We start from the raw sequence: 21,242 nt of genomic DNA on the forward strand, positions 1-21,242 counted from the left end.
AGATTCTGCATGACAGATTTTCTAGGTAAACAGTAGGCTAGGTAAAAACAAGCTGTTGACATGGACAAGAACAACGTGGAATTGAAATTGAAAGATAGCTCCATACTCTCTTCCATGCTTTTGTTGTTGTGTGATAAGCTAGTGGCATCAAGTCAGGACAATAACCTGAGGAAGATTGGATCAGTACTGTAAATTGACATGTGAAGGTGATGATACACAATCTTATCTGAAACAAATGAACGTAGAATAAAATATAGATAGACAAATGTATGTAGCATGCTTATCTTTTGGAAAGATAGCTATGGTATGATGTTATAATGCCATGATAGCCTATGCATTTTAGACTATAGCTGCTTATCTAGACAGATCTGCCGTATTCAAACAGAAACGAATCCTGCATTGTTACGTGCAGTATGCAGAGATTTAAAAAGATTTTTTAAGAGTTGTAGGCCTGTTTTAATCTATTTTGGGGGTATTATTATTAGAGAAAGAATCTTTGTGATAAATATCAAAAATACCCCATGTATTTTATATTGCACACTGTGCGTTCATTTTCCTGGCGATACAAAACAAGAAATACAGTGGACCTGACAAGTGCACTTAATGCTGACGCCTGTGCAAACGACGCACCCTATACACAGCACAGGCACTTTAAAACTGGGTGGTTGAGAGCGAACAGCAGTGGTGCATCGTCTCGCGAGAACTCTATGGTTTGTTTGGGGTTTTTTAAGTCGATTTTGCTTATTATAATGAGTCTCCCCCTACCGACACAGCAGTGCAGTGCGACTCTTCTCCTAGTTCCGTCAGAGGCTTGATCCAGCGTTAAAATCAGACAGGCGACACTATAATTCACTCTCTTCACGCTACTCCTAGCCGAGTTGTCCTGCTTTTGCTTATCGCCCTACGGCACGGCAACAATTCTGGCTTTCTTCATTCAAGGACAAGCAGAGGAGCGGAAGAGCCCAGGGCAGAGGCGCTGAAGCAAAGCCGGCTTGTGAACTGGAATCACCAGGTAGCCTACAATAATTCAGTCGTCTTTGCGGCTTCTGTAGCTTTTACTCGTGCACTTCATATGTTCTTCAGTTGACTAGTCCAACAGGCTACATTGTGTAAAAATAATAAAATATATAGAAGATGAGATCAGAATTTAACGTCAGGGTTCTAGCTACTCTGGGCATATTTACATTTCGATTCATGTTGCATTTATAAACGAATAAGGCAGTTTTGTTAATATTATATCGTTGTTGTACAGTCATGAATAGTGATCGGTTTGTATGGGGTTTTAAGTAAGAATATAGTGACGTTTAACGGCGTTGATTATTTTATGTCATTTTGAAGGCCAAACCGATTATTGCATAAGTGTTATATGAAGCACTGACTTTAATTGCTGTTTTACAGTAGGCTACGCTAAACACGGAGAATTCCAGACAAAATGCGCCGCTAAAATTATGCGCATTGCTAAGAAATATATTTATAAACAAGTAAGCAAACCGAAAAACATTGCTCGTGCCTTTAATGGTCATATTTGTGGCGCTGAAGAATGGATGAAATTAGACATGCTAGAGAAATACAGTGGCGCACGCGCACTCGGAGACACGAACTGGTTCCCTGATAGCAAGTCTTGTTTACCTTCAGCACCTGTCTACTTCTAACCTTTTTTTTCTCTTCTTTTTTTTTAACCAATTCAACTAGAGCGTCAACCGATCGCTCGTTTGCTTTGAATCCTTCCGGTACGTAAGGCTGTTTACGTGCGTGTCTGTAATTTCTGTTTATTGAAGTTCACCGCAAAACACGGCGATTGGAATTATAAAATGTTGTCGGATTTCCCTGTCATAGCTTTCATGTCAGGGTTAAATGAATGAGTTCATTGTGTTTATTACGGGTATAGCCTAATTGTTTTTTTGTTTACACTTATTTTAATGATTTGGGTTTTTACTGATGTGCTGATCTCCATGTAGCCTACCCATTATATGTCGTAATACACTCCCAATGTATTTAATTTTTTTTTTTAAATACACTCCCAATGTGTAGAGATAACACAGCCTATTAGTTAGCTAGCTTTTATCGCCACAATTATGTAGGCCTATCACAATTATGTGGACATAGGGGATGGATTTCAAGGAATTTTATCTAGTTTTGCGCGGGTGTTACCATTTTTTCATGTTGTACACTGCCGTTTAAGAAATATTCCAGATGTTTCCTTTTTCTAATTAAAATATTTCAAACAAAACAATTTTCTTGGAAATATTTTTTCATAATTGTTTTTCTGTATGTGTCCTCAATATAACTTTACACCATGTTAGTCTTCTGTTGTTTCCCTTTATCTATCAAAAGCCAAGCTATGATAACATCATCCTCCAGGTAGATATTGATGAAATGTTTCTGTGACATTTTCCTAAAATGGTTCAAAATTAAATTACTGGTGACATCCTCATGTAAGCTAATTCAAATCCCTCCTTGATAAAACACTTAACTGTACCTTTTTTCTATGCTCAGTTGCAACAAAACAACAAAAAAACCTTATAGTGATAATTGAACAGTTTTCTTGATTTGAACAGAGTACATTTCTGAAAGTCTGATACCTACAACACAGGCATATTAATTTAAGTTAGATAGCTCAAAATATACTGCATTACAAGAATGACCCACTTGGTCTCTCAATTACATAGAGACTTCTGACTCAGATGTTGATGCAGTTATGATAAGCTTTTAGACTTCAGAAGCTGTGCTCCGCTGGGAAAAGTTAATTATAGTCGTAAAACTGCTTCAGAGAAGGGCAATTAACGTTAATATTCTATTGTAGCATGGACACTACCTCATCAACTGGGGGATTGTTTTGAAAGCTTAAAATATTGTGGTCGTAATTGTAATATTAGCATGTCTGCAGTTGGCTTCTGGGCAGCATGAGCACAAGCGTGTATGCATGGGCACGTGTTCACTGCTGAGCACTCTCTCATGAAATATTAGATGGACAGACCACGAAACGGAAAATTCCATCGATCTCAGTGGCGCTCATCAAACTGTCAGTTTTGAAATGTTTTGGCTTATTGGTCATGTCACGCTGGGGGTACCACGAACTGACAACACAAATAGAGCGTCATTTAGGTTTGCTGGTGGTACTAATTCAGTCAAAATCTTTGCTTCCACTGTTAGTGAGAAGGGAATTCGAACTGATCACGTTTATACGTTATATTCTATCGTTGGACCTACTTGTGGTCATTACAAAATGAACACATGGCTCTTTTTGAGGATATTAATTGGTTAATTCACCCCTTTATTCACACATGAAGTAAGCAACAGTCTTAGAGATGGAAAAAATGATGAAACCCAAGTACAGAACGACTGGACAAATAAGTGAGGATGCAATGAGTAGTGCAGGCTCTTAATTTCCATGGCAACAGTGCTCAACCTGAGATAGATTAAGGTTTGCTGGCAGTGATTGTGACACATGCAAAGAAAGAGAAAGGGACAGATATATGCCTAATGGCTTACCATTAAAGTTTCCCGTTAAAATTGAAAAAGACAGACTGTCATTCTTCCTCATAAAGAATTGTGGAAAGTTAGACAGAGAAAGATAGCGGTGTGTTTAATGACATGATGGTGTGCACAACAACGTGTAATCCCAAGCTGAAAGCAAACCCCCCAGTGAACTTCATACATGGATTCCAGGATCTAATTTGAGTCCCAGAAGCCTCTCCCCCCACATGCGTCTATCCGCGATCCCCACTTATAGCTACCCTTGCCCCCCATTTCCGGCATGCAGCTGTCTTTTAAGATATTAATAAATCCATTGAGACGCTGTGACTGATGAATTGCATTGCAGTCCCCCAAGCCTCTTTTCACTATTGATTCCAATATAATCTTACTTGTTATTTTAAGATCGGTTTCTCTGAAACGGCCAAGAGATTATGTAATGAGCAGTCCAGTTTAATGCATTTGGCACCAATTCCTTATGAAGATATCTTTGATCCTAATAATCCATGGATGGTGCCTTTGAAAGCCTCTATTTCATTATTTCGCAGAACACAAAAGAAAATATTTGTAAGAATGTTTCAAATGTTTTTCCATACAATGAAAGTTCATTGTATGAAAAAAAAAAAAAAAAAAAAAAAACATTTTCCGAAATATCTTCTTTTGTTTTACACAGAAGAAAGAAAGTCATAGGCTTTTTAACAACATCAGGGTGAGTGAATTGTCATTTTTGGGCAAACGGCCTCTTTAATTGTGTAAAGGTTGGGTTGCTGAGAACACTTACAGTAAGTGATGCTTTGTGTAGGGTGCTTGTAAAATAGAAAGGGTTGGAAAGACAGAGAGGCAGATGGACTGATAGAGAGAAGTAACACCCTCAAAAATAGAACCCCACACAGGCAAAGGAGGCTGGGGGAACAGAAATAGCCTTGTTTAAACTGACACTCACACAGCTGCAGTCAAATTCATGTGCTTCTATCCCTAACTGTGACCCCAAAACTAATCCAGTCAGTATAGCAACCAGGCAACATGTAAAACATAAACATTCACCTCACAGGTGTGTTTGTGGGTCCTAGAAAGTGAGCATGAAACCTAACTAGAGCAGACTCTGAATTTATCTATGGATCAGTCCCTTTTTGGTTTTAGCCTGCTTGGCCCATTCAGTGTTCATTCAGTCACAATATACTTTAAGACTTTATGCAAATTTTAAATGTACATTGAATTCTATCAAATAGCCTGTATTTTTTTGCTATGCAAAATTCGCAGAAATTGAAATTTATTCTTGCGGAAACTTTCTTTGAATGAGCTTGTGTTTCTGGTTTTCAGCATTTACATGCATAGGATGAAATTGAATGGATCGCAAATCTGTTTTGTTGCCTCAGTTTTGTAACTTTTGTCTTTCATCCACAGGTCATACTGACCTTGGCTCAGAACAGTGAGATCACAGTAGTTTCCCAGCGAACAAAAGAAAATCACCATGAAGACCTCAGACATTTTCCTTCTGCCCACTGTGCTCCTCATGTTCCTTTTCAACTACTGTCTCGCACAGAGTGACTCTGACCTCGTAGTAGCAACAAGGCTGGGCCGTGTGCAGGGTGTACGCTTGCCTGTTCCAGACCGGAGTCATGTGATTGCTTTCTTGGGCATCCCGTACGCTGAACCTCCGCTGGGGAAGAGGCGTTTCAAGAAAGCAGAGCCCAAAAAGCCCTGGAATGGTGTCTTCGATGCTAGAGACTATCCAAATGCCTGCTATCAGTACGTAGACACCTCTTACCCAGGCTTTCCAGGTATTGAGATGTGGAACCCCAACAGAATGATGAGCGAGGACTGCCTGTACCTTAATGTGTGGGTACCTCCTACCGCTAGGCCACAGAGCCTCACAGTAATGGTCTGGATATATGGTGGAGGCTTCTCTAGTGGCTCCTCCTCTCTTGATGTCTATGATGGCAGGTACTTGGCATACACTGAAAAGGTAGTGGTTGTGTCTATGAACTATCGTGTTGGAGCTTTTGGATTCCTTGCCCTCAATGGCTCATCAGAAGCACCAGGAAATGTGGGTCTCTTTGACCAGAGGTTGGCCCTCCAATGGGTCCAAGAAAACATCCACTTCTTCGGCGGTAACCCAAAACAGGTCACCATTTTTGGAGAAAGTGCTGGAGGAGCATCAGTTGGCATGCATGTTCTGTCACCAGACAGCCGCCCGTTATTCACACGTGCCATAATGCAGAGCGGTGTTCCTAATACACCCTGGGCTACCATTAGTTTTGATGAGGCCCGTCGGAGGGCCACCTTGTTGGGCAAACTCGTTGGCTGCAGCGAGGGTAACGATACTGAGCTGGTTGACTGCCTGAGGAACAAACAACCAGAGGAACTAATTGAACAGGAGTGGCAAGTGCTCCCCTATAGCAGCTTGTTCCGCTTTTCCTTTGTCCCTGTCATAGATGGTGTTTTCCTTCCCGACACCCCAGATGCCATGATTAGCTCAGGGAACTTCAAATACACTCAGATCTTGCTGGGTGTAAATCAGGATGAGGGATCTTACTTCTTGCTTTACGGTGCACCGGGCTTCAGTAAAGACAATGAGAGTTTGATATCTCGAGAGGAATTCCTTGAAGGCGTAAAGATGAGCGTTCCCCATGCTAATGAGATTGGCTTGGATGCAGTTATCCTTCAGTACACTGACTGGATGGATGAGAACAACCCCCAAAAGAATCGAGATGCCATGGATGATATTGTAGGAGATCAAAATGTCATCTGTCCTCTGCAGCATTTTGCAAAGACTTACGCCCAGCACACTGGCCTCCATACCCAGCCGGGAGCCGCAGCTCCAGGGACACTAGGCTGGGGAGACTCAGGACAAACAGGCTACAACAGTGGCAACTCACATGGTAAGGTCATTATAGTGGTAAAGAATAACAGCGTAAAAAACACCGGAGTGAAGCATCAACAGTTAATAAACTTAATGCATCCTTGCCGAGTCCGACAGATGTCAGTATAAAATCCAAGACCGATGGGATGAATAGAGCAACACGGACATTAACAGAGTGTATCTTTAATATGAAATTGTGCAATACCAGTTTCTCTCAATCTTTACCCGTTCTTTTTGTCCTCAGGTGCTGTGTACCTTTACTTGTTTGACCATCAAGCTTCAAACCTGGCCTGGCCTAAGTGGATGGGCGTAATCCATGGTTATGAGATTGAGTTTGTGTTTGGCCTGCCATTAGAAAAACGACTCAATTACACAGCAGAGGAAGAGAAACTCAGTCGACGAATGATGAAATACTGGGCAAACTTCGCTCGCACCGGGTAAGAGGTGGCAAAATAGCAAAAGAGTGGGTGCCCATGAAAGATTTGTCTTCATGCTTTTTCAGAAAAGGTTCGATTTATCTAATAGTTGTGTAAAGTTTTGTATTGTTGCCTGGAAGGTTAACTCCCTACATATTTTTTTCTGTCTCCATGAAGTAATCCCAACATGAACACCGATAACACCCTAGACAGTCGGAAGCGGTGGCCTCAATTTACAGCTACTGAGCAAAAGCATGTGACCTTGAACACAGAGCCACTGAAGGTGCTAAAGGGCCTAAGAACACAGGTTTGTGCTCTGTGGAATGGCTTCCTGCCTCGCCTGCTTAACATCACAGGTAACAAACCCAACCAGTATATTCCTCTGTCATGCAATTACATTATCTTATATATTTAAACATGGAAGATCTACAGAGATACTGAAGGTCATTTTCTTAGAGTTTACTTTAAAGATGAGAGACTGCAGGTTTGTGTTTTATGGAATGGGTCAGTGGAATTTATTGCTGTTTAGTAGAGGGAGTCTACATAACAGTAAGATTAAATCATCTTACAAAAGAAAATGTGTTAGGTTCACTTTTTCTATCTAGTTTTCCTCTCTCTTACATTTTTTATTAACATATTTGAAGTCTGAACAGCCATAATATAAACTATCCACTTTGTTTCTCAAGGAAATGCCTTGTCTGTGCTAGTGTATCTGTTTTGCTCAGAATCTAAACAAATGTCCTGTGCCAACTATTACACTGGAAGTGAACCAGAATATAAAGCAATTAAACACTTGCTCTTGGGTGGGGGCAGGGAGAATTTTGTGCAGGCCTGTCCATAGTAACTTAGATTCGTAAGTTATAAATTCTCCTGTGGGGGCTGTTGCCAAATTCTTTGTTAAATGGGTGGGACCTTTATAGATATTCATTACTGTTGAGTAGTTAAGTAGTAATGGGTTACTTCAGCTCTCTGTACAGAAATGTTCCTCTTTTCTGCCATTCTTAAAATCATCATGCCCTCAACTTTTTTCTCTTGCCTTTCTGTCAAAGCTCATGCTGTTGTTGTTTTCCTCATTTATTCCCATATTTCTTACCCAGAAAACATTGATGATGTTGAGCGACAGTGGAAAGTGGAGTTCCATCGCTGGAGCTCTTACATGATGCACTGGAAGAGCCAGTTCGACCATTACAGCAAGCAGGAGCGCTGCACAGATCTCTAGATAAATCTGGTGTTAATGTAAGAAAGTGCAGATCAAAGAAAGGGAAAACTGATGACCATAACCCTTAATAGTCTCTTTTCAGAACAGCAAAGGTTGCCAAAGCTTTTTCGTTGATTACAGTCTCTGAGTAGGCATGGGAGTGAATTTGTGAATGCTGCACTTCAGTGCAGTTTTGTTCCTCCCTGTGTAGAATGTTATACTTATCGCTCAATTATATTATGTGAATATATATATAAAGAGATGAGGTGAATTCAAGATGCTATCAGAGATTATCAAGTGCTACGGTCATCAAATGTATGTATCAGAAAAAAAAATGTTATAGTTATATTACCTCTGAACAGTGAGCGTGCATGTCTGTTCCATTGGAACCTAGAAACCCTCATTTACACTGGTCCTCAGGATCCCAATTTTTTTAATAATTTTCTTGTTTTTATCTCGTGTTCTTATTGGCTTAAATTATACTGGCTTATTCACCATACATTTATCTCCATAATGTATCTACCACATCTACTCAGTAATTCATGTGCTACTTTATCCTGCTGTCTCTGCTTTCTGACTGTGGTCCAACTCAATATACTAATACTTCATGCTGGAATCAGGAGCCATTTAATTTCATGTATGTTGTTTAACTGTACGGAACAGTTTCTGTGTGGGCGGGTCTGTGTGTTAATGTACTAATATTTAAAACCTATTTTATTTCGATTGCTACTTAAATTGCATGTAGTCTAGTGCCCACAGCATGACTCTTCGTGTGTGTGTGTGTGTGTGTGTGTGTGTGTGTGTGTGTGTGTGTGTGTGTGTGTGTGTGTGTGTGTTTGAGAGAGAAAGTCTGTGTTTACCATATACCAACTACATAGGACAGTATACATCTGTGTATTTCACCTCTTCTTAGTTCAAATTTCATACGGGCATTGTATGTTTGAGTATTTTATCTTGGATGGAGGAAGAGGGCTTGGCGAGTAAGACTTATGTTGTCTGTGTGCCAAAGAGTCAATATCATTTTTCCCCCTTGCTGTCTCCCTCTCTCGATGGGAAAGGCTTCTCATTACGATAATGGAGGGAGAGTAATTTACTTAGTGCTCATTTGAAATGACAGCCCGCTGTGTCAGCCATCTTAACTCCAGCCCTTTTGATGCAGTGGGAGGATGATGAAGGGAAACACAGGCAAAGGGAAGCTGTAAGGACAAACAAGAATACAGGGTTACAAAATCCACTCCTGACATGGTCTATATTTATTGTAATATTTGGTGTATTTTTTTATTTAAGTAAATTATTTGCATGATTGCATCAAGTATCAAAAGAACTAAAAGTTTTTAGTTAGCTTAAATAAGTGCAAATGCTTTATTTTTTTGCGTATTTATTAAGAGTGTGGAATTGCATACGTACATATTGAATTTTGCCTGTGAATTTGGATCAAACATTATTTTGTATTTTACTGTGTGAATGTATCATGGTCAATCATTCTATCATAATATACACTGGCATATACATGTGAACATGCTGAATTTGTGAATGCTAGCCTATGCCTGTCTCATTGACTTCCCGTCAGTCTGTTTTTACTAAATCTAGAGTATATGTCTAGTGCCATTCATCTAGCATTTTGTTAACACTGTGGAAGGGATCTGCCTGAGTGCTGTGATGAGACAGCAGGTCTTCCAGCACACAAAACGATAGGGTGACATTAAGCATTTAACCTCTGAATATGACTGGAATATGTAGATTAGCTTTAAACAATGCCATTTAAAATGAAAATAATATGTTGTACTAGCTATAAAATAATTTGTTTGTTTATGGGTCTGAATGACAGCTGCTCTTTTCCACCTATCTCTTCCACTCCATGAAATCCCCCTGTGTGCATGCCTTAGACCCCCCCTCCTCTGTATTATGTGCTTTTAAAATTGACTGTTATCCTCTGATAATATTAGTGCTGATGTCTGTTTATAATATTACACATTTATAGCTATAAAAACATTATAATAGCCCAGAGATAGATATTGATGTTAGCAATAACAAAACACACTTAAAATGGAATATATTTATTTGAATGCTTTGATACTCATGTAATGTCACAGACTTGACTGATAAAAACAGTGGTCATGAATTGACAGCAATGATCATAAGTATTGTAACTGTTTATAAATCAGCTGTCTCTTCAAAGCAATATAAAGTGCCATATGCTATCTTGCAAATATTTTTCTTCAGTTCTTAATGTTATTGTTTGGCTAATTTGCATTAGCTTGGCTTTAAAGGTTTCCTAATGTCGTATATTAAGGCAGTTCTCAAGTAAACTGGTTGAGGAAACCTGCCTCTTAATTTCTTCACAAAGAGAAAATGTTATCTATAAATATTATATTGTAAACTCATATTATTCTACCCCAAATATATGTAGAACAATGCACATAGCTGAACAAGCATGTGTTCTGCATTTATTGCACTTTGACAACATTTATATAATAATAGAAATCACTGTTACTGTTCTTTTTTATTTATTTATTTTTTATTTGATCCAGATATCGCCTGTCGTGTCAAATTAGTGCCAAACATGTATAGTGACAGCATCGTGCAAATCCTCCGCATGATGTTATTTGTCATATCCGCCCTCTTTGGGCACCATATCAGAAGCTTTCCAACGCAACCACAATAAACAGTTATTGACTTAAAGGAAAGCTGCTTGTCTGTGTGATTCTTCTCTCAAATGATTCTGAACGTGAATTCTAGTAACGTTAGTTGACTGTTTTGTGCACCAGAGGGCAGCATACGCAAGATTATACATTGTACGGGCCCGACAAAACTTCCTTTTAATAAACCTAGTAATTGTATATTTAACATATTAACTATATTAAAATATAGTGTATATTTTTAAGTATGTAATTTCTGGACAAATGTTCCATGTATTGTAGGCATTTGTAGCACAACATACAAAATAATAAATTAGTTTTAAGCGTTGTCATCTCGGTGATGATCACAATGACGAACAAGATGTGTAAGGTAAAAAAGCAGCAACGGTTTCATCTGAGACAACAGCAAACGTATCACTTCCTCCATAATACGTTGACATAATTGTGGACCAATACGTATAAAAAATAGGTCTAGATCAGCTGTATGTATTAATACAGAGCGAAATTAAACGAAAAAAAAAAAAAAGAAATCGCGAGCTAATTGCGCAGTTTGAACGCAGCTTTGAATGTCTTGAGTACCTTTCTGGTGTTGACCAATAACAACCGAAGGCTGTCATTTAGACCAATAAGCACCATTGAATCACAGTGTCATCTTTATGGCGCACTTATGCTACCCGTTTAGTTAAAAATGCTTTTATTATTGTTTCATAATGTAAATAGTTGAAGAATAAGTATCATATTAGTTTATGCCAGTCATTGGTTCCCAAGTTAGCTAGCTTTCTTCTAACATTTCTAAACCGCAGTCCTCAGTTGTAAGTCTAAACAATGACTTCAGCCTCTACCAAGGTAACTTAAATGGGTTTATAAATATGGTACATAAAGAAAGATTAAACGTTTGTCTTGATAGTGTACGTCCATGTTAACGGCTTCGTCGTATTTTATTTTTTTTGTCATGGTTTGTTAATGAAGCTATTAATTGCTAGCATGCTAACTATCAACCATATGTCCGTTTCTGGAAACATTCACGTTTTCATAAACATTCGGTACAGTATTTATTTCTTGCTTTACGTATTTAGGTTGGGGAGATCTTTTCTGCTGCTGGAGCTGCTTTCACTAAACTGGGAGAGTTAACCATGCAGCTGCATCCAGTGGCCGATATTAGTCCAGCAGGGTGAGACACTCTCTATTCACCGTAAGGTCCTTTATTATACACACAATAATGCATTAGTCTTTTGGTATATTTACTATTTTTTTTTTAGAGAACGTGTAACGTTACTTTGTGTAATGGATATGGCCCATACATGGAAAAAATGTACATGAATAATTTTACCTATCTTTTGGCTTGTTTTATTTTTGAATTTCCCAAGGATCCCTAAAAAGTTGACAACGCTCCTTATCCACTTTTTAATATTATCCCACTTAGTTTGTAGCTTGCAATTGCTCCAAGATGCCATGGACAAGATAAAGTATTGTTTTCAATGATATTATGGGCCTTGCTGTTTACTGGGAGAGCTAACTTAGGTGGATACACACAAGAGTCTGAAGTAGCTTGAACACTTATCCATTCAAAAACACAATGTAAAGACTTGACCCTTCTCACCGTTTTGGCGTACGTCTCTTGTTATGTTTTACTATGGCTTAGAGTCTATAAAATGGGTCTTCCTCAAATGCAGGTGAAATTTGCACTTTTTAATTTGCAGTTAACAATTTTCTTAAATCTAGAGAGAATTGCTCTTTTCTAGATTCCCATTCCTTGTGGAAATTCAATAAAAGCCAAAGAAGATTCTGAAAAAGTTTTAATGTTTTATATTTGTGTTTGGAGGCCATAAAAAGTTTGTCAGTAATTAATTAGACATTTTCTAAACACAAGGCCACAAGTGAAGACAACTGTCAAGAGGAAGATTTATGAAGATGGTGGAATTCCTTTATCCACCGATTCACCAAAGAAGAGTACGAAAAAGGTGCCAGTTTCTATGGCTCCCCCAGCCCCACCTAAAGTCATCGCTGTGCCAACATCTCAGGTTGTGGTGACTGCAGGTTTACAGCGCCCAACCACAGGTGCATCTAGCATTAAGTCATCAAAAACAGCAGGTGAACATTCCTTAATGCACTCATTTGTGTTGCATTTCACTTTTACACTTAAAAAAAAAAAAAAAAAAAAATACTACTACTTTCACTTCGACTGATTTAAGAAATTTGAATATAGTAAAATATAACTAATGCATTCATATAATTTTCCCTCAGATGTCACTCTGAGTGCACTGAATGACTCTGATGCCAACAGCGATCTGGTAGATATCGAGGGGTTGGGTGATAGTTCCACATCTAAAAAGCTAAATTTTGATCAAGGTAAGAGACCTTTTCTCAATATTTAGAATTTTCTCATGTATATATTTCAATTACTTCTATTGTGCTATTCATGGTTTTCCACATTGTCTGTTATTTCCTTTGTTCCTGGTTCTTAAGGTAACATTTTTTTTTTTTTCTTGCAGATAGTCTAAATCTTGACTCCAGTCTCATCATGAATTCCAGTGACTTGCCGTTGTTATCCCGTTGAAATCTTCTGCAACATACTATCAGGAAATTGAACTAATATTTTTACTTCAGTAAAAGAGCAAGAAACTTGCATTTTCTTAATTTGGTGAAAAGGTTTCTTTTTCCAGTAAAAGACTCATTTCTAAGTTAATAGCAAAGGTAGGCATATTTTATCAGTGTAAAATTGAAAGATGCTAACAAATATTGCTTAATACATATTAATGTTCTTGGTCCAAAATGCCTCATTTTAAAATAAGTTACTGTAAAGCCATTATTGTGTATATATTTTTTTAACCATTCCAATAAAACATTATGACCAGTACTTTGTTTTGTGGGGAAAGTGTAGCCAAAAGGCTTGAAATGCATTGCTGGTTGTCGAAGCTTTGTTTGGTAAACTGTTAAAAAAGTTATTTTTTCATGTTTATTTTTATTTTTATATATATATATATATATATATATATATATATATATATATATATATATATATATATATATATATATATATAAAAATGTTTTTTTTTTTGCAATACCTTTAGTCTATTTCCCACATAATATTACTTAACATTTTTCCACAAAAAAATTGAAAATATAAACAGTGCCATCTCCTATAGCTAAAACACACACAAAAAAAAGTTGGCCTCAAGATGATCCTCAACCAGGTTTTTCTGGAATCATTTTAGAGCAGTGTGGCAGTAGCATCTTCTACATAAATGCAGCTTTAGCAAGTTAATTTTTGTTGACTTAAAATTCTAACCTAGTGGGTTTATTGATCTGAGCTAATTTTTGCATAATTGGGCTGTTAACAAATTAGTCAGATAGTCTTAGCCCTACCAATGTTTCTACATTAAGAACAGCCAAATTAGTGTTAAATCACTGATTGCATATTGAAGAGTATGTGTAAAATGCAGCCCAGCAGATCTCCTCATAATGACACTTTCTGCCCATATCTTTGTTCCTCATTTGTTAGAAGTAACCCCAATAATTGTGGCCAAGAGTGCATAAGTTAGAATAATGTTATTTTTAATGATGTTTTCTTGCAAGACTGAACAATAGCTTTCATTTTAATTATGAGATTGTCAAGGTGAAATACATACAATAATTCATTTCTGGACAGGTGGTTTCCATAATGCTCCAAATACTGGAGAGTCGCTGAGTGTGTCTGTCTGACGGGAGCAGCACAAACCATACTGGCAACCCAGGGAGAGGGCAGCTGCCAATATTGATGTGCTGCTACTGTCAGGCACACTGAGGCATCAAGTGGTCCAAGGGAGGAAAGAAGACGAAAGGAACATACAAAATATATGCAGATTAATTCAACAGCTTTAATGGTACCGTTATACTATCATAGAAAAAAGCAATGCTGATCTCCTAAAATACAGCCTAGCAAATAAAGGATGTGAATTTATAGCTTTTAAAGAACAACTCACTGAAGATGCCACCTGAGCCACACCTGATGATTCAGTCATGATCATGAATCATTTATTGTTTGTCTGGTCATTTGTAAAAAAAATAAACAAACAAAAAATATATATATATCATTTGAGTTCAAAAAAAAAAAAAAAAAACCCTGCTTTGTCACATTTTTATTCATAAATCTGAAAGACAGCTTTAACTTGAAACCTAAATTCTAAATACAATACAGACAGCATATCACATTATTTATTATCAAAAAGCTTACCTCTGATGCATTTATTACACTCAGATTTATGATACAAGCAGAACACTAGGTGTTTAATGCTGTCATGTTAATGGAGAAACTCCCAGGCTCCCAGTGACAGCACATCATAATTTGGAATTTGCCCTTAGAACTTACAAACCATGATGTGCTGCTACAGGGCACTCTGGGCTAAATAAAAAGATGACGACAGACTTCAGTGGTCCTCACTAGGATAAGATTAGAGACAAAATTAATTGTTGGATTAAGTGTGACATAGAAATGTCTTATGCATATTTAGCGCCGTGACTAAGTTGTTAAAAATGAATGACAGAGCCAAATTTGATGAGAAAGCAATGTGAACAAATTGCTTCTTTTGTTTCTAAAAAATGTAATAAAAGTTGTGTGACAGCAAAGAGTGACAGCATTACTGCAATTTCTCTGGCAAAGACAATCATGTGGAAGCTTGTGGTCATCCACATCTTTATAATGACAGTCTAATAATGCCCTTTGAGACTTAATAAGTGAGTTACTGTGCACACACTGTCCTAAAATGGATGTTGAGGATGAAGACAAAATGGAGGATAACAAAAGGGGGAGATGAGGAGAAAAAACTAGTGCCTGTCAAAAAAGCTTTTAGTACCATGGGAATAATTTACTTTGGGTGAAATGAAGCAAGCAAAAATTATAATTTACTATTCATATTTATTTTCTTTAAAAAAACAAAATGTATCTTCCAACTTCTTGGGCTTAATATTGTGAAACAAGATTAAGTGTCACTCTAATAAATCAAAGTATATCTAATATAGCATTACACATACAGTAATTTAACATTTGATATTTTTATTAATAATCCAATGAAGTAATTGTTACCAAGAAAAAAATGTTAAATTAACTTCAAGGACTAAAAGTAAAATTTGTCCAAATGTAAAAAAAGAGGACAGAAAAAAAAGAATGCTTGTACACTCCACAAGAATCATTTTCAAAAATACAAATACTTACATTAACAAACAATTAAAAAGAAACAATTACAAATAAATTTAAGGTTTTTAACTTTAAGGTCTGCAATATATTGAATAACACGGTAGGTTTTAATTATGGAGAGATAAGAGGATGAGTGAGGTGAGAAAAAGGGAGGAACATCTGATTTTTTAAAAAAGTGTGATTTTGACACTACCAGATTAGTTTTAAGACGAATTACTGTAGTATTCATCTGTAAAAAGCAAGTGATGGTCAAAGCGATGAGGGTATATGACAGAGCATTTGTTGCAGTGTGTAAAAGGTAAATGGCAGAAAGATCTTGGCCCATCTCCACATTTCACTGTTTTTTTTTTTAAATTATTATTTTTTGTTGTTTTTATTTAGCTTGTAAATAAATTAACAAAAAATAGGAAAAATAAGCTTACACCTACAACACTGGACCAACATAAATGTAGCATCAATTAAGCAGGAAAACCACAATAAAAATCATTGTTTTACTGAAAAACTCATTTTATTTTTATTTTGCTCAAAACCAATGACTGACAAAAGCTGAAAGGCCTAAAAAAGTATTTGATATTTATAATCTCAACTGTTGTGGCAGAGAAAAAGAAACACCAAGTATTTTTGAAGGGCTTCATTTTTTTCTTTTAAGTACACCACACCCTATGTTGTCTGATGAAGTTCTAATGTCAGCAGAAAATCAAGGCCTAAATACAAAATAATTAATTCTGACTATTGTAATATGCCAAAACATGATCTTAAATTTTTGCTTAAAGATATTTGAGACATATCTTGAAGTTACAGTTCACAAAAAAGAGGAAGTTTATCTATAGCAAAATGCAGGCTACATTTGTGCTACACAAAAGCCAAACGTTCTTAAAAACGTATGATGTTTAATATTTGATGTTTAATACTTTTAGTTCAAATCAACCCTGACAAACAGTTACATCTCATGAAGGGTAGCCTATTTATGGTCCGAGTCAAATGATCACGTCAGCACAGTTGCAGAAGGCATTTGCTTCTGTCTACTTCTGCCCGTCGTTCATCGAGAGAGGCAGAGAAAGGGGGGTGGGGGGTGTTAGCAAAAGAGAGGGAGAGAGAGAAAATGAGAAAAGGATAGACAGCAATGGGTGGGAGAGGGAGACCTAAAAGAGAAGCTCACACACTTACATAGACACATACACACCCTGGCCTAACTTTGCTCACCCATTCAAACCAGAGGCCGTTTTGGTTAAGCTTTGAAACGGACACAGGAAAGATTTCACTTACCCTCGATCCACGTTTTTCAGAATGTTAGGCAACAGGGGAGAGGAAAAGGTTCCTGGTATTCCCAAAGTAACCCGCCGGACTCCCCTCTTCCAGTGTAGTCTGTCTCCTGCACCTGGGTAGGGGGGAAAAAAACAGTAATTCCCCAACTTAATTCAATGAAGTTGTTTTTGTATTCAAAAAAGCCAAGCAAAGTACTTGAAAAAGACTTTTTCATTCTTTCAGAAAACTCGATTAAACTCACAAAGTAGTTCGCCCACTGCAAATATTTGAATTCTACGCAAATCTACAGCTAAATCTACAATTAAAACACTTTGGCTGCTTTCAAAAAAATTGTAGAAACAGAATTAAAAAGTTAAACAAACCCACAAATGCACTTATCAATGGGAATCCCAAGTCTTAATTTCAGGTCAAAAATACACCCATTCGTCTGAGCTTGGGGCTCCCATTCCAGATTGGGGGGTGGGGTTCCAAGAGTCAAATAAGTGCCTAAACCTTTTGTCCACCAGCACCTATTTTCAGCCCTTAAACCCCTTTCTCTCCCTATTCACCTTCAGACCAGCAGTCCAGTGCAGTGTGCAGCCTCTGCTTAGCTGTAGCTAGTGAGGCTGCCTGAGGAACTTGGTAGGCATAAAAAGCAGGGGTTGTAGCCTTTTTCCCGGGGCATCAGTTTCTACAATTAAAATGAACATTTTCGGGGGACAGGAAAAATCTCCAAAAAAATCAGGGCATCGCCCAGGGGTCCCCTTAGAAGAGTGTGAAGTTTGAGGACAGTCGGCGCTACCGTTTCGGAGGAAAAAATTAATTTCTAGGGCTTAGTGTCTGGGGCGCGTCAGTGCTAGCAGCTCTCGCTTGCTTGATTTCTTGTAGCCTTGCCAAAGCATTCATACAGCCAACGGAGAGAAAGAGAGGGAGGAGGGGGGAACAAAAGAAGGAGAAGGCTCGGCTGCAAAGATGCACAGAAAGGGGGATATGAAACTAGGAAAAGTGTTATGTGTTTGTGGTGTTTTTTGCGTTACACTGCGGGAAAGCTTTCACCACAAACTCCAACACAATCGACCGCACAGGGGGGGGGGGGGGGGTTCGAGTCCAAACGCATTGTTCAAAAAGAAAAAACAACAACAAAATGATTTTATATTCTCGCCATTAGTTCATTATCCATAAAAAAAAAAAAAAAAAAAAAAAAAAAAAACACCGAAAAACAAAGAAGGAACAGTAAAAACAGACGTCAAGAGTTTGGAGTGCTCAAACAAAGCAAAGTTTTCATACTTTTATACTCTTAGTGCGACCGGATTTTAAGCAGGGTCTCTGTGGGTTTTCTGTGTAGTACAAGGCTAGCTACAAAGATTGGAGAATATGTTGATCTGGTTCTACAGATAGTTTTACTGAGTAGCACAACCATGGTCCAACAGTACACACAAACCACACACACACACACACACACACACACACACACACACACACACACACACACACACACACAGCCAGACAAGACAAAGGCCTCTGTGATTATATATATAAAAAAAATTAAAAAACGAATTACAAAGGAAATCAATGTCCAGCCATCAATACATTTTCAGATTAATATATTGTTATGGAAAGCTCAATTAAAATATAATCTTACATTTCATAAGTTGTCTGAAAACCATATTAGCTTCACAATAATTTACTAATAACACACAGCTAAAGCTAAATAACATATTTTAATAAAATCACTGTTACTATAAAACTGAAACAGCACTTTTATATTGTACTCTTGTGAATATCATTTTTGTCCCAAAAGTATACAGTCCCTTGTCTTTTACCTTTAAATCCTACAAGTACCATCTCGTACAACCAAAAAACAAAAGCACTAAGCTTCAGGAACCACACACCAAAACAGGAAGACTAAAAATACCTCAACTAAAAACGTAAAAGGCAAGAACTAAAGTTTTTTTGTGTGTGTGACATCTGCCAGTAAAGACTTGATTGAATTAAACAATAAGAACAAATTCCTAGCAATGCACAATACTACAAAAACTTATTACAGCCTTGAAAATTAGAAATATAAAATAAATAATGACAATACGTGGTTAATGAGCATGTTAATCTTCATTTTTTTTACTAAAAAATTAAAAACTACCTTTTTCAAATCCAAACTACACATGCCATGCCCAGCCTCTCCCTAATATTACTTTCAGCAGATGTGTAGCAAAATCAAGAAACATTGTTAAATATGTCACATCCAGGAACAGGTGCAGAGCTTTCATGGCATACCCAAGATCACATCTTCACTCTATGCCATTTATTCATTTGTTCAAAAAAAAAAAAAAAAAAAAAAAAAAAAAAAAACCTCAGGCAATGGCAAACCAGTACACGCACACTGCATACTTTTAGATATTCTAAAATATTCAATATGACAAGAACCACTGATCAAATCGTTTACAGCTATTTTTTTATTATTATTTTTAATTGTTTTTGAAGAAAATCTTGTGAGCCCAGAAAAGAAAATGCAACAAGGAAACCACTGGAATTAATACATTAACTATAAAGCAAACCCCATGCCAAAACTAAGAACAAGCAACGTGTACTTTTATCACAAGGTTACAGGGTCATTGTAAAGACCACAACATTCCTTTTGACAATAAATTCAACACTTTATGACAACTTTTAAAACAGCACAGCAAAGTCACACATCATTCTATAATATTAGTCATACATCTGTAATTTTAATTGCAAATTAATTGGTCTGACTGTAATTGGACTTTTTTTTTTTTTTTTTTTTTACAAAACTCTAGATGCATATAAATAGTAAAGCACGACAATAGGTTGCGATTTTACAATCTGTAAGATTAATTTGCCAGGCATACCTACGAGAAACGCTATAAAATGATCAGTTTATTATAAAACGTAGTTACCTAAAGCGGTGTAAGATGGGTGCATGTTTCAAAACTGCCAATTAGTCGAGTATCGAGAAAATGTGTGTATTGTGAGGCAAGTAATGAATTGTTTTAAAACGTGCATACTTGGAAGCTTGAACTTTTGATTCATCGCCAAATAATTCTGCCGTGGTCTTGAATGTCACTTCAAAACGCGTCTTCAACTAACGTTAACGTTATATTCGAACAATTCGTCGTTATTTTTTTGCCGCTTCCACAGAGTTCTACGTTTCGTCACGCTGTCACCTTAAGATGTCATTTGAATTTTGACGAACCAACGTTCTGATGTTCGAATCACAAAGACAGAACAATTTCATTTAGCTGTCATTTTGATGTTACACATTATGTTTTCATTCCTGTCTACAATGTTTCGATTGACGAAATCGCTGTGAATGGATCTAATGACCAAATCTCTTATTAGATGGAGCGAATTAAAAGAGGGGAAAGTTGTGCTTGAAGCTTGGTTGTGGGTGAGGGGACAGATACAGAGGGGAGTGGTTCAGAGCATTAGACGCACCGAGAAATCATTGTCTTTAAAAGCTAACATATGCCAAAGACTAGTAGAAGACCACTCTTTTCGGTTTGCTTTATGGTGTTAATATAGTCAAAGCATCGTTTAGGTTGTAATAAGTTGTTTGGACGTTATCACGCGGGTTCCAACACGTTTTAGAGGTAGTCTGTTTAATTATACTAAGAAATAATGTTTGTTTTTGTTTTTGTTCAACACAAAAGAAATAAGTGCCGAAACAGCTTACACTAAACAACAAATATAAAGTTAGCAACGTCTTTCTATTACGCATACGTCATTTTCTGAAAGTACTATTAGTTAGTAGCTACATGTTCGTTACTTCTTTCTTTTTTCAATACGTTAATAATAAATGGTAAACGGGACCAATTTCACAAAGCTTGCAAAAAAATAAGTCGATTACAAAAAAGTAATAATTATTTAAACAAAAAAAAGTAATAATTACATACCTTTTATGAAAATCCTCTTCCAGTGTCCAATATTTGAAAAAGGTTGTTAATGCAATAAACAGTCTTGAGAAGAAAAAAAATTATAATGAGGAATAATGTAGCTGTTAGAAGTGTTCCAGTCACTGATGCTCTGAAGTTTGAAAATGGCGCCAATGTTCCACTGCAGCAGCTCTACCACTGTGATGACACGGGACAGATAAAAAAATAAATATAAATTTTTCTCAGTGAAAAATATTTTTTTCCACAAACGGATCTGTTGCACTTTGGCTAAACTAAGCTATTCTAGTCATCTCTTGTTGAATTGTTTGCTTCTATAATTTATA

The 21,242-nt window shown here is 37.0% G+C and overlaps 2 protein-coding genes across 3 annotated transcripts; both read left to right on the forward strand.

The window, feature by feature from the left end:
• Positions 1–774: 774 nt before the first annotated feature.
• ache (acetylcholinesterase (Yt blood group)) lies at positions 775–10,635 on the forward strand. 2 transcript variants are annotated; one of them, XM_081359033.1, is made up of 5 exons: positions 775–1,012; positions 4,879–6,356; positions 6,582–6,774; positions 6,931–7,109; positions 7,851–10,635. In XM_081359033.1, exons 2-5 carry the CDS (start codon positions 4,946–4,948, stop codon positions 7,970–7,972), a joined length of 1,905 nt encoding a protein of 634 aa, XP_081215159.1. In that variant the 5' UTR covers positions 775–1,012; positions 4,879–4,945; the 3' UTR covers positions 7,973–10,635. The 2 variants fall into 2 exon arrangements, with proteins under 2 accessions (XP_081215159.1, XP_081215160.1); XM_081359034.1 differs by lacking the exon at positions 775–1,012 and adding an exon at positions 1,593–1,730.
• Positions 10,636–10,988: 353 nt separating this feature from the next.
• On the forward strand, positions 10,989–13,525 carry LOC308686925 (BPTF-associated chromatin complex component 1). The gene is made up of 5 exons (XM_081359035.1): positions 10,989–11,436; positions 11,667–11,761; positions 12,461–12,681; positions 12,835–12,939; positions 13,083–13,525. Exons 1-5 carry the CDS (start codon positions 11,416–11,418, stop codon positions 13,145–13,147), a joined length of 507 nt encoding a protein of 168 aa, XP_081215161.1. The 5' UTR covers positions 10,989–11,415; the 3' UTR covers positions 13,148–13,525.
• The last annotated feature ends 7,717 nt before the right edge of the window (positions 13,526–21,242 follow it).

This window comes from Scardinius erythrophthalmus (assembly GCF_964197995.2).
Source record: "Scardinius erythrophthalmus genome assembly, chromosome: 2".
Lineage (NCBI taxonomy): Eukaryota > Metazoa > Chordata > Actinopteri > Cypriniformes > Leuciscidae > Scardinius > Scardinius erythrophthalmus.

What these genes read in the sequence shown, in the direction of transcription:
- LOC308686925 (XM_081359035.1), top strand. Translation starts at nt 11,416, where the DNA reads ATGACTTCAGCCTCTACCAAG. An exon ending in GCCGATATTAGTCCAGCAGG is followed by an intron (nt 11,762 to 12,460) that starts GTGAGACACTCT and finishes TCTAAACACAAG; the next exon opens with GCCACAAGTGAAGACAACTG. An exon ending in TAAGTCATCAAAAACAGCAG is followed by an intron (nt 12,682 to 12,834) that starts GTGAACATTCCT and finishes ATTTTCCCTCAG; the next exon opens with ATGTCACTCTGAGTGCACTG.
- ache (XM_081359033.1), top strand. Translation starts at nt 4,946, where the DNA reads ATGAAGACCTCAGACATTTTCCTTCTGCCCACTGTGCTCCTCATGTTC. An exon ending in GCAAACTTCGCTCGCACCGG is followed by an intron (nt 6,775 to 6,930) that starts GTAAGAGGTGGC and finishes GTCTCCATGAAG; the next exon opens with TAATCCCAACATGAACACCG. An exon ending in TCGCCTGCTTAACATCACAG is followed by an intron (nt 7,110 to 7,850) that starts GTAACAAACCCA and finishes TTTCTTACCCAG; the next exon opens with AAAACATTGATGATGTTGAG.